At 31.5% G+C, this 14,027-nt stretch overlaps 1 protein-coding gene across 1 annotated transcript; it reads right to left on the reverse strand.

The window, feature by feature from the left end:
* Positions 1–2,744: 2,744 nt before the first annotated feature.
* LOC127718828 (perlucin-like protein) lies at positions 2,745–13,116 on the reverse strand. Its single transcript, XM_052224903.1, has 6 exons — positions 13,093–13,116; positions 10,855–11,049; positions 9,858–9,931; positions 6,768–6,849; positions 3,691–3,900; positions 2,745–2,844 (listed from the first exon to the last, which is right to left on the reverse strand). Exons 2-6 carry the CDS (start codon positions 11,045–11,047, stop codon positions 2,837–2,839), a joined length of 567 nt encoding a protein of 188 aa, XP_052080863.1. The 5' UTR covers positions 11,048–11,049; positions 13,093–13,116; the 3' UTR covers positions 2,745–2,836.
* Between the last annotated feature and the right edge of the window lie 911 nt (positions 13,117–14,027).

A 14,027-nucleotide genomic window follows, 5' to 3' on the forward strand; every position in this document is an offset into this window, starting at 1 on the left:
GTAGTGTCCTTGGTTGCCATAGCAAATCAGTCGTCTTAAACAAACGAAAACAATAATTTTGCAGGAAATTCAAATTTGTGGAATTAAGGTCTGTTTGAGGAAATCAAAAATAGAACAAATCATTATTATACTTCTTTCAAGAATAGCAAGGCTATCAAATTAAAAACGACATTTCACTCAGTCTTTTATAAAGTGTTCCTTAAATTATTGGCTTTTAAGGTACATGTAGTTTCAAAGTGTAAGGTGAAATAAGCTAAAATTGTTATTAAATCATGTGATAGATAGTTTTGGATTGACACAATTTGAACGAGAGTTATTTCGTTTTCTTTGCTATGTTGGGGGTCTACATGAGGGTCTGGATGGGGTTACACAGGAAAAAGAATAATTGTCAAAAGGTGCAGAATACATGAAATGAAGGCTAAAAAAATAAAGAATAAAGAAAAAATAGGAAAAAAAAGATAAAGAATAGAGAATGATGGGCAAAAAAGATAAAGAAAAGAATAAAGATGATATAAAAAAAAGAATCTGCTATTATTTCCCCAATGTAAATTTGTGCAATTGATATCATTTATTATCTCTTGTATAATCATTTGACATCATTTGAGTCTGTCATGACTCATATAAAATTGAGAATGGAAATGGGGAATGTGTCAAAGAGACAACAACCCGACCAAAGAGCATCAAACAGCCCAAGGCCACCAATGGGTCTTCAACACAGCGGAAAAATCCCGCACCCGGAGGCGGGCTGCAGCTGGCCCTATATGTCTGTTAACTTTTTACATTTTGATCTTTAAAGTTCTTGACTCCACGAAATGAAATCAAACTAGGCAGATATGCTCCTTACAATGCCCTTTTCTGAGCTTAAAGAACTATAGTCTGATTTCGTCAAAAAGTATGATGGCTGGCCCAGCCTTTTCTTATATATGATTGGTTGAACTGAATCAATCAGGTGCTCTCGATTCCAATCTTAATTTTCTAGGATTGTCAGTTTTCCTACCGGAGGTCGGTGGTTCCTTCCGGGCAATCCGAATTCCTACACCAATACGAACTGACCGCCATGTTATAGCACAATAGTACTGAAAGTTGCGTTAAACACCAATCAATCAATCAATCAATCAATCTATTATAGTTTATAAGATATAAGGCAGAAAACACAATAAACTGTTAACACGGAGATATGTCTCGCCTGTCGGCAGAAAATTCATTTTTGCCATAACAAATTTTCAATATTTACAGCGGTTTTCAAGATAATAGACAACCTGGTATTTTACACTCATGTTCTATTTTAAGCCAAGTCAGCCTTGTTGGTTGGTCAGCCTGGTCATGGGGACATTTTCTTAACTATATACTCTAATAATAATTGTGGCCAAAATTGGTTAAATTTGGCCTAATAGTTTTAGAGGAGTAGATTTTTGTACAAGTTAACGGACGACTGACACCAAGTGATGAGAAAAGCTCACTGATAGTCAAACTCATTAGTCGAAGGACAAACTGCCAACAACATGGCAAAATAACGTAGAATGAGAAAAAGTCACATAATCGTCTACAAAATATAGCAAAGAAAACTAAGGACCGAGCAACACGAACCCCTATAAGACATATCGTACTACTCATGACATACACATTGGCTTGTGTTGAATCCCGAAAATGTCATTTCAAGCCTAATACCGAAAATAAATATTGTCATTGTTTTTTCTGGGCTAAATTAATACACCAGATTAATAACATTGACGTTACGTGTGCCCTGACAAAATTGCAAAGGACAATGAGACGGTTTTGTCGGTCTGATTTAGAACAGTTATTTCAAATATGCTGGAAGAGAAAGATCTCCCTGTTTGTAAGAAAAAGGAACACACTTGTTATAGCGCTTAATTTATGACCATCAGGAATGTACTCTTAATTATTTTACCGTGAAGACAACCTGCTGCCCTTTATCCTAATCCTTGAATATTTCAGATCTCCAAAGTCGATATTTGCTATAATTATACTTCACGTTAAAATGTTAGATTTTGATTGGCTGATACGAGGGAGATATTTTATTCTATCCCATGACTCAGCGGGAGACCATTTTTTGTATGTCACCCTCTCGTGCAAACCAATAAAATCGATAATTTAAAGGACAATGAATTGAATTTACATCAATAATTTTAAAAATAATGCTCAAGTTATACGTTTTGGCCTCAAAACTTTTTCATAGACTGTCAAAATAAAACAAAACATCTCGTAACTGTAACGTTGTTATGTACATGACGTCATAGATATTGACTTTCAATTCAAAAGATAATAACAGAACATTCAGTATAATAAAGTAAATAACACATTGCTAAGAGGGTAATAGAGCAGATTGTTACCCCTCGAAAAAACATTGTCAACCTTGTCTTCGCTTCGGTTGACAATGTTTTCTCGGGTTAATGATATGCACTATCACCCTCTCAGCTATGTATTATTTATATACTATCGTTTAGTCCTGAATATGTAGATGAAAACAACACTTTATTTATTCGTGATTTCAAAGCGCTTTTCTTACGACTGGACGTTAAGCAATACAGTATAACTCAAACAGTTTTAATGCACTAGATACATTATTTACACAGAATCTGCAAACGAACACAACCAATTTTGGAAAAGTAGATTGATCGATTGATTGATATTAGCTTTACGCCACTTTATCGCAAAAAGCCTAAATCGAAGCGAGCGAAAAATAAGAAAGACATCATGGATATCTTTCAATTTCAAAAACATGGTTATTTTCAAACTAACTAATTCTTTATTAAAATAAATTTTTAATAACCGTTCGATCGTGTTTTCTGCCTCAAGATGTGATTTTCGTTGCCATTTAATAGCCTGAAAAAAGGAATAAAATATATTAGTGATATGTGTGATGTAGACGATATATCATATATTGTATATAAAATATATGGGGAAAACAGTGAAACCATGATTATATTTAAATTTTAAATTAAATTAAGGTGGTTTCCAAACAATCCAATGCTTACGGTTTCTCGATATGTTCATTGTACGCTATCTTATATTTCTACATAGATGCATTTTAGATAGGAATAAGGGTGATATTTTTATGGATGCTAAAAGTGTGCTTTTGCCCTTTAGATATGTTTGTTTGCTCATGTTGGGGTATTATATATTGACTTTTATACATATTTCCTTGTTTATTCTCTTTGTTGTTTTCCCAATAAACTTTCAGCTTAAAACACAATATTAAATTACAGCTTTTAACCAGACAGGGAGGACGGGCATGCTGTGAATTTCCGCAGTACTTTTCTGTATGTTCAATATCAGAAAATATTTTTTTGCAGATTGAGTGTTCCCTATGGATTGTTATCATCTGACATTTTGTGTTACCGAGTTCAACATTGATCTTAACGTGTCGGTCTAGTATATTTATCTTTTGATATTTTCCGCTTGTAACCGCTATCTTTTTTCAGTGTGTTCAATCATTGGAAATAAAGAAGCAAAAGTACTTTACTGCTGTTCTTTTGTCGAACATTAATTTTACAAAAACAAACCAAGGAATAAGAACAATCAATGAAAAACAAACAAACACACAAAACGAAAACAAAGAAAAAAATAAACAACCAAACAAACAGAAATAAATAAATATAGTAATCTGTCAAGTACAATATAAAGAATGATTTTAAAGATATTAATCTTATTGTTTACTTGTTTACTTACAAAAATTATTTTCACAAATATACATAAATGTATTGGAGCATACATTGTCATTCCACTTTCCACTGGACAATAGAGTAACGCAATCTTCGTTACCTCCATGATTGTTTGGTTCACCTTTATTGTAGTTTTTATATTTCACCAGCTGTTGATCATAGGACCATCGGAATTCCCCTTCTTTTAAATCAATTAGTCCAATCCAGTATGTAGAAGCTTTTTACAACAAAAATAAACAAACAAATGCAAATCAATATGTTGTTGCATACTGTCTATTGTAACTATCTAGTTTTTTACAAAGTACAATACTCAAACATTGATAAAATTTTTAAGATTAAAAACAAATGCTAAAACATTGGGATGTTTCGAAACTTTTACGCGTCAGTTTAAAATTTATGAATAAAAATATAATAAGATGTATGTCAGCAAGTACTTACTGATTATATCCACTCGTGTTTGTGATTAAAAAGAAATGAATTCAAAAACGAATGAAATACTGGAAAACGCAAAAGACATTTTTCAAAAATGCACCAATGTGAAAACGTACATGTGACCAGCCAAAAAAGAGTGTGTATAATTGACTTGTATGAAAACCATCTACAATGCATACCTTAAGTATATGAAGACAGAAACCAATAACCAAGAAGTTATGACTTAACGGGGATACGAAAAATGCGGGAAAAAAACTGATATTCTTTTGTTATCATCAGTATATAAAGTGCATGCATGAATGTGGAAAACATGAATTTGATACATTTTGTAAGTGACATGTTTGAAAATGTGTCAAACTGTATATCCTACCAATATAAAGGAAGGTCCCAAAACTCAGGAAAAAGTTATCTAGGGTAGCTGCGAACAATGTGACGAAAATCATTTATACGAACATCAATGTAAAGAATCTATACGTATAAGGCAAACAGGTAGTTAAAATTGGCAGATTTTAAAACAATAAAAAAGAGATGAAATACTTAAGTAAATCATACGCGAATAAACATAGACACCATCATAGGAAAACCGAAAAAAAAAGACGAAAAGAAAAACAAAAATAAAAAAGAAATAAGTGATTGGGCAACACGAACCCAACCAAAAACCGGGATGATCTTATTTTCTCAGGATGGGTATACTCCAGTAGTTGTATTGCTTGCAAGTAAAAATACCCTGATAAGTCGCATTCGGTAATTTCACAATCGAGGAAAAGAGTACGAGGTTGTGGTTACTACAAATGTAACATATTCGTCAAGTGGTAATTTCTGACACAGATAATCAATAACGGTCGACCAAATCATCCTTACTTTCGTAAAACTTTCGAAGGGATGACTTCAACTTTACCATTTGGTACCCTTAGGGCAATAGCTTCTATAAAAGCAGGAACCCTTTGTCTAAGAAAACTCGATATGAAAGAGAAACCCAGGAAAATAGTATCAACTGGAAAATAATTCATATGCAGGAGTTGTTGGAATGTTGCTACACAGAAAGCAAAAATTTCACAAACTTTTAGGTCTTTAGATTTAGTTCTAGACTGACGCCATTGGGAATTTCGTTAAGATACCTACGGTATAGGTAACAAGTATGATACCTGGTACCAAATATCAAGACGCTTTGACAGTGACGGATCCGAAACCATGGCATACTGTATAGCTTATCAAAAAAAGAATGTTTCTAAAATTCAGAACAAACAAAATGTTATTTACAGAGAAAAATTGCGACAATTACTGTTTACACCTGCATCACGGAAGAACATATAATTATGTATTCGGTAAACAGGAAGTCGATAAGTCACGGTTTGAAAAAAAAAGTGTCATTAGGATATATGGTACAGCTTACCAATATATAGCTGGATAAACAATTTAAAAAAAGCTCTGATTTTATATTTTACTGAGAAAGATAAGACAAAATTTATCAAGAACGGACGGACAACGGAATTGAACAAATGGACACATGATGGACGAACTGAGGTAAAATTCTTCTTTGAAGCGGGGGCATAAAAGTAATATCTAAAAGTAATTTCTTATGGATATGAAAACTTTTTAAATTACAAGGCTTATAGTTTGGTATATTAGACAAGAGTTTTCTCTACATCAAACACATCAGAAGAGCTCCAACCAAAGGCTAAATAAATACGAATTTTGCCAAATACAGCGTAGTCTGTAGATGCATATAGGGATAAAATTAGTTATTCGAATAATTCAATATTTCATATACCACAAAGTAACAAGAATTAACCTTAATAATGATATTTCATGTCAACAAAGAAGCGCTTACTATAAGGCTTGTGATACCCTAAAAGGAGGGTGATATTAACACTAATAGAATTTATCCCTAAAATTGGACTTTTTAATATCATTTCTAAAATTTAATATTTATAATCTAGTATAAGAAAATTAAAAACAAATAGACATTTTCACACTCTACTGTTTACTTTTAGAGAATAAACGTTGAAACTTTTGTAGTCATATTTTGTGTTGTTTAAAGCAACTTTCAGATCAATTTGCTTCCGGGACAAATATCGGTCATAACCTTTGACCAATTTTTTTTTTAAATACCTATAGGGGTAACACTCACATCTTAAGGAATCATTAGAGTGTATGTTTCATGTAAATCATGTCGTCTGAAGGGCATAGTATCAAAATACATTAAGTTTAGATGAAATTATGATTAACATCGTGAGAGCATACAATTTTGACGTCATAATGCTATCATTTCTTTTATAATGCATCAAACTACATATCAGATAGTTTACACATTTGTTCATTTAACGATTACTATAACTTCTGTCACGTGAAATTAAATGGAATTTCAGGTCAATATTGCCCCTTCATGAATCTATTCCTTTGGTTGGTTGTTATGTATATGTTTTCTTTTCTTTTTCTACCGATATATTTCATTACTGAACTATATTGAAACATGTAATACATTTGGATATTAACTGTTTTACCTACAGAACAAATCACGTACATAAATGGTAACCACGGCTACACAAGCTGCATGTAATTAACATGCGATAATTACAGTTAATGCATTGGATAGTTAATTCAAACACTAAAGGCGTTTTCCTTCTGCAATGAATAAACTAAAATTCATACCTGCAAGTTGTGATTTCAGCCAATTATTTTCTGGCTTGTCGTCTATCTTCACAAGATGGCCACCTATATGTTTACATTTTCGCTGAAAAGAAAAGATTAGAGAATAACTGTAGAAGTAGTTAAAACTCATAAAAATAACAGCCTTTTCAACTGATTTTTATAGTTTGTTCTTATGTTGTACTGTTACACCACTGTCCCAGGTTAAGTGGCTGGGGGGGGGGGGGGGGGGAGGGGGGGGGGGGGTTGGCGCGCCTTCAACCCCCCTCCCTACATTCTGTATGTGCCTCTCCCAAGTCAGGAGTAATTCAGCGGTTGTCGTTTGTTGCTGTATATCATATTTGTTTTTCGTTCATTATTTTGTACATAGTTTTCTCTTTTGAATTGTTTTATATTTGTCATTTCGGGGTCTTTTATAGCTGACTATGCGATATGGGTTTTACTCATTGTTGAAGGCCGTACTGTGACCTATAGTTGTTAATTTCTGTGTCATTTGGTCTCTTGTAGAGAGTTGTCTCATTGGCAATCATACCACATCTTTTTTTATATATTAATAATAAAAACATTGTGACTATTGTGGTGCTACTCTCTAGGGCTAAAATGTCCAACAGTAGTGACATCAACCCAGTGGTTGTAAAATTTCATAAAGATGCAAGGCTTACAAATATTACTTTGCACACACGACGTGTGTTTTGTATCCAATGAGATATGACATTCCTTTACTTAAAGCTTGCATGTTAAGTAAAATCTTGTACTTGTCTTTTGAAATTAACAGAATGTATGATTTATCAATTGAAAATGCTGATATGCTATACATATAGCATTTTACAATGTCATACGAAGCATACTCTTTCTGGACATCTTTTCAACTATCTGTTATTATTTATACGCAGTCATCGTTCTTTTCGTACTCGAAGTAGCAAGATTGTTGACACAACAAAAAAATGTGACTTTTTTAACAGAAAAAGGCGCAATGACAACATACCAAAGCGTGTTTCATCCTTCAAATTTAAATTATGACGATAAAAATCAGCTAGTTGCGGGTGTTTAGCGAAAACATTAATGCTCCATGGCAAATAATTGATTAAAATGTATATAAAAGTATTGAAAATAGCACTTTATACATGTGTTGATTTCGAAGAACTTTTGTAGATTAACTTTCGTCAGTAACACTAACCAAAAACATTTAAAGCCAAAGATGTAACACTACTTATACAAGATCGTAAGGGATTTAAAAGAATTACAAAATCCATTTGAGGTCAATTTTGCCAAGAAAGACTTGGAACCTAATTTTTTTAATAATTTCGCAAATTATCATCAGTTATATATATACCTATATGGAGTTATTTTCATTCAGAACGATAGGTCATTCTTTCGAAGAATCGACCCGGACGATACCATGTTTCAATGAAATATGCTCCAAGGCATAAAATAACGACCTGTGTGAGGTCATTATTTTCCTTGATAAAAATGCAGACTATAATTTACTTCAAAATTATATTCGTCTGATAGTTTCTGTTGCCGATTTGGGAATTTATTTTTTAAAGTTCAATCTATGATAGGTGTAAAAAAAAAAATCGTCATTGCCCGAATTTTGATTTTAGAAACAAATAATGTGAAGTTTTGTTAATTTATCGCTACGATACAGAGACATTATCATATATGCGAGATGAATTTTAATGTAAAACTTTAATTACACTTTAAAATAAAGCCAGATTTAACATATTCGTGTGTAAGGTTTTGAAAATCTTATTGATTCACACTGAATAGGTTGATTAATTGATGGTTACTTAACGTCCAGTGGCAAATATTTCATGCATGTTCAGGACGATATACACTGAATAGGAAATCATACTGTGACCTACATGTATTGATATTCGTTTTCGTGTAACATGTACATGTATCACGATTTCGTGCCCCTTTCGTGTCAGTTCTTAACTTTTTTACATTTATGTATACCTTTTACTCTATCAAATGATTAACTAATAAGATATTCTTATATTCTATTGAATAACATTCACGTACCTCAAAATGAGGTCGGGTGGGGGGGAGGGTATATAATTATATCCTGATTATCTGTTAAAAAATGTATTGCTATTCAAAAGAAAATTATTCTGAATATTTCATTCGATTCGATTCAATTAAAATTGTTGAAAAAATAATCACTTTTCCGCGATAAAATGTCATTACAAATAGACAAAAAAAAACAACATAGCACCTCCCCTTTCCATAAACTAAGTTGGTACAATAAATTACTTACAAAGTGTCTTGTATTTTTCATACACCGTTATCAGATGGTAACAGTGCATTTGTGTCTTACTTCATGTAGTTACAGTAATATTTTTATTGTGTATGGATAATAATTTCTAAGGTTTATATCTAGATTAATTAGTGAGTTTTATTTCATATTCTAAATGAGCCGTAGGGCGTGTTAAAACCTGAACGCATTAGAAAGGAATATTCCACTTTAGTGTGGTCGGTAAAATAAGATGCTAAATTTTGCAAATCTTTATAAAAAAACAATATTTTTTTGACGGTATATAAGTCAGATAATGCATATTTTTAGGTTTTTTCTTGTCGTAGAACACACCTCGGGGTGTCAGGATCGGTCTTTCATTTGATCAATCCTGACACCCCTCGGTGTGTTCTACGACAAGAAAAACCTTAAAATATGCATTATCTATAACAGAATTGATTTGCAAAAGTATGTTATAAATCATGTCCATTACTGAGCTGATTTCATCCTCGAGGATTAATAGTCCGACAGCAGCGGTAGCAACATAATGTTGGAATAAATGTAAATGACTTATATTAGTTTTCGATTGGTATATTGCAAGAAATTAAATTATATACAATATTTTGCATTGCAACTTTAGACATATGGTTCCATATGTTGAGAGACAGATCCCTATAGGTTTTAAGTTCACTACGTCTAAGGTTAATGTCATGGTTACTAAATATAGTCTAACTTGTGTGCAGAAAAATAGTTTCCGGATAATACATCACAAATTTTATATTCTGTTCAGTGTGTGCATATTTTCAAACAGTTGTGTATCCTTTTTTTTATTAGAGTTCAATTAATATGTGTCTTACCTCAGCATCAAACCAGGATTTAACATCGTCACCAAGGTAATAGCAATGTCCATTGTATTTCCGCCATTGTTTTTCTGTATAAGATGTACTTTTTAATTAGATAACTACAGTTATAAGATCAAAAAGATACAATAACTGTAAGCGCCAGGTAACATAAAGAATTTTTCGTCAGTAATATTAGAAAAATAATATCTGTTTTGAAATTTTTACTCTTTATTTTTAACCCCTGTTCATTCCGTTTACAACTCACCAGAAACATCTTTTGTATATGATAAACTAATCGACATACTCTTGGTTATTCTTAAAACAGAATGTACGTACAATATCAATAATTATTTTCATTACGTAATAGAATAACGGAATTATTGTATCCGTTCTTATTATCCAGTGGTCGCACGAGAGAGGATTACAATCGAATAAAAACCAACAATGACTCCAAAAACAAACAAAGAAAGCATTAAAAGAGGTTAACATATTAAAAACAAACAAGGGACGAATAAGTAGCGAATAAGTAACAGGGTATTAGTAGAGAACAGAGACGGGTACATATACGCACCACAAGGTAATTTCACAGCACCAAACCCATAACTAATACCAAAGACAAGAAAATGGAAGAAAACAAGCCTTTAAAGAGAGTAACACATTAAAAGCGAATAAGTAATGTATAAGGAATAAGGAATAAGTAACAAATAAGGAATAAGTAATAAGTCACGGATATAGAATAAGGAATAAGTAACCAACTTGACGACCCTATTCAAACTAAGGTCTTATGAATTTCAAATTGCACACGGTACATAACGCAAGGGTATTATATCCACATTATACATATCTTAAAGGTAAGCGTACAAAAATTCAAAGTAATGGTTGGACATTGAAATGAAAACCTGCATATATATAGGAATAAAAAAATAAACACAAATTAAACACAAACAAATAGATACGTTTTATTTAATGCAAAACATTCCAGAGCTGTATGTATGCATTAAACTAAACTTACTTGCTAGATCTGTTTCCATGGATTTCAAATCGGTATCAAGCCCTAAAACCTTTTTTCCGAGATCAGCATGTAAAGTTTTGAGTTTCTGCCTTACAGTTTCAAACTCTTTCTTAGCCTTACTTGACAGACATGGCAGTGAGAAGACGTCAAATGTTGCCAGGGCCAGAATAACAACGGAGGTTAACAAATACATAGCTAAGAAAACATTCAAAGGAAAGTATTTTAATAATAATTCTAAAATTATTTAATATAAATAATAATTGAATATATAAAAAGAAAAGTTATTAATATGAAGTACATTACTATAATATATTGTTTAGGAATTGGACTCTTTTAACTCGTCTTACGCTTTTTCGTTTTCATCTCACTTAAATATAAATCTCCTTGTTTCGTTTGCTTGCAAAACGCGATTAATATGTGTGAAAATTCTCACTGTAGCAATGTCTTTTATCACAGTATGTATATAACATGTAAATTCGGTCTCTTGTGGAGAGTTGTCTAACTGGCAATCATACCACATCTTCTTTTTTATATAGGTATATTAGTATATTATACGTTATTCAGGTCTCATATATGATATTCCCGAGTTAGGGTTTATTCTGGAAATGTCACATTACATATCCTGTCTGAAACCTGATTAAGAGTTATATTACAGATTAACCCTGTCTTCATGTTTTTTCCTGTACCATGTTTTTGTTGCCCATTCACCATTCAATATAGATAGTCAGTGAATGTTTCGTAATATTTTGTTTTCTTCATTTAAATACACATTTTTATCTAGACAAATAAATTTTTGTCCCGTTAGAGATAGTTTTAAAATCAAGTTTTTAGCTTTCATATGCATATAGGTATACTGTCCGTGTGTAAGTGATACTTTTGTGTATTTTGGTCACCAGAAATATTGATAAATACAATCTGATAGTTTTCCGCATACGTGAATACTTGATTATAATAATTTTAAAATTTAGAATCTTATGCGTAAAAAGTTGTTTTTGAATTAAAAATAAAGGTACAAGTAAAGAAAGTCATCATTTTAAGACCCTTTGAGAGCCTTTGACATTCTTTTACTATCATGTAGATAAATACGCCACATAAAAACGTTCGCTAATATTGAAGTTAGTGCGCTTCCAATTACGGTAAAAAAAAAACGTCTTATATACCCCGGTTGTTTAAGGAATATATACTGACATCTTTGTTGTTGTTGTAAGATCACATAACTCGAAACATTTGTTATCCGCAACATGTACTTCTATTGCTTTATTCATTTTGATTAATTGATGTGATTACCATGTTTATGTCTTATATAATTTTAAGATATTTACTTTTTGTGAAGTATCAGATTAATACTGTGCATAACTTGACTGATATTGAAATATTAAGTCAAACTAGATTTCCAGAACTTTCAAATGTCCATCTTAAATGACGAGAAGAATTTAAAAAAACGGATTAATATTTATCTTTTGTTATTAATTTAAAACTGTCCCTTTTGTTTCAGTTGTATGGGTTCACATGGTTACGGATACCATTTCCAAACACATACTTTATTTCATTAAGACTTTTAGAAAGTTAAACAATTCTAATTGGTCTGAACCTCAAATCATCCAGTCTTGAGAGTTTAAGTAGTTTTTCAAATATTTTCCTTTTGTTAATTTAGTACTGTGCAGACATTACTGGCAGTCAATCCGGTATTGTTCTGTAGCTTTTCAGACGATTAATTATGCAGTCGTTTTGTACGGGTAAAGATCAACTTCTGAACAGCCTGGACATAGACTGAACAGATCTTAATTGACTTCAAGCGAAATGGCTGAACTAAATTCACCGCAGTTGCCTAGTCTGCAAAGTGACTGAAAGACTGAACTTAACTTAATTATTTATTTTATTTTTTTTTTCAGATCTGTTCAGATTTAAATAACCGTCTAAGTTAAAAATTGGTTAAACAAAATTACGATTTAATAGTTATGATTGTTAAAATTAATATACCCCATGTGTATTTTAGTCAAACCTCTTTTATAATGTTTTTTAGCTAATAAAGTTATTTTTTATATTTTGGGTTGTAGAAAATATAACGACAGTAAAAGAACTTTATAATAAAATTGAAATTAACATCAATCTACAATTTTTTTTTGACTATTCATTGATAACAAAGGAAGAAATTGTGTGCTTAGTATCAATTTCATGTCATGTAGGAATAAAGCTCCAAACCTTGTACACTAGAAAAATAAGTTTTAGAAGACTTACCTGCTATAACAGAAAAGGTGCGAATAACTCAATCCAATTGAAAGGAAACATGATATTCAAAAATGAAATGTAATCAAACACTCAGATCAACAATGATCCTTACGTGATGTTATGCAAATAATGCAACATGTGTTACTGTTTTCGCTGTTTTACTTCCATAAAGTAAAAATAATAAAAAAATAATAAAAAAAAAAGTCTGCAAAGTAAGCAAGAAAAAGAAAAATATATGATTAATAGTTTTCCTTACGTATTTCGCATACACAGAATGTTCGAGAACGGTTAAAATTTTTGATACTAGTATTAATTTAAACCCAAAATGCACTATTATATAGTTATATCATATAAAATATGAAAAAAGTAAAATAACAAAAATACCGAACTCAAAGGAAAATTCAAAACGGAAACTCTCTTTACAAATGGCAAAATCAAAAGCTCAAACACATCAAACGAATAGAAAACAACTGTCATATTCCTGACTGGGTACAGGCTAGCTAGCTAAACCTCTAACTTGTATGACAGTCGCATAAAATTCCATTATATTGGCAACAATGTATCAGCGAAAAAAACAGACATAATAATTCAAATAAATGCACGTACCAACGTTGTTTATTGTAATCTTAAAAGGCGATCTGAGATAAAAAAAAAAATAAATATTGAGGTGTTAAATAATTCAGTAGTAGTATACTGCTGTTCAATAGTCATAAATCGATTTAACTGTAACCAATCCGGGTCACAAACCAAAACTGAGGGAAACACATTAACTAAAAACATTGAACATAAACATTTTAAACCATCAGGTAATTAGGCATAATCTTTTTTAAATCAAGATGAGTTTATTAAGTTATATAATGATATGTATTGTTATTGGAATCGATCGAAAACAGGGATACCAACAAACCTTTTATGTTTTCAAAGTCCTAGCCCTTTAGAATAGT

Source organism: Mytilus californianus, unplaced genomic scaffold (assembly GCF_021869535.1).
Source record: "Mytilus californianus isolate M0D057914Y unplaced genomic scaffold, xbMytCali1.0.p SCAF_10, whole genome shotgun sequence".
Classification (NCBI taxonomy): Eukaryota; Metazoa; Mollusca; class Bivalvia; order Mytilida; family Mytilidae; genus Mytilus; species Mytilus californianus.

Bases quoted from the DNA above. Each gene is read 5' to 3' on its own strand.
- LOC127718828 (XM_052224903.1), bottom strand. From the start codon at position 11,047: ATGTATTTGTTAACCTCCGTTGTTATTCTGGCCCTGGCAACATTTGAC. The intron at 9,932-10,854 runs GTAAGTTTAGTT...CATCTTATACAG, and splicing joins CATGGAAACAGATCTAGCAA to AAAAACAATGGCGGAAATAC. The intron at 3,901-6,767 runs GTATGAATTTTA...TGTTGTAAAAAG, and splicing joins GCTGAAATCACAACTTGCAG to CTTCTACATACTGGATTGGA.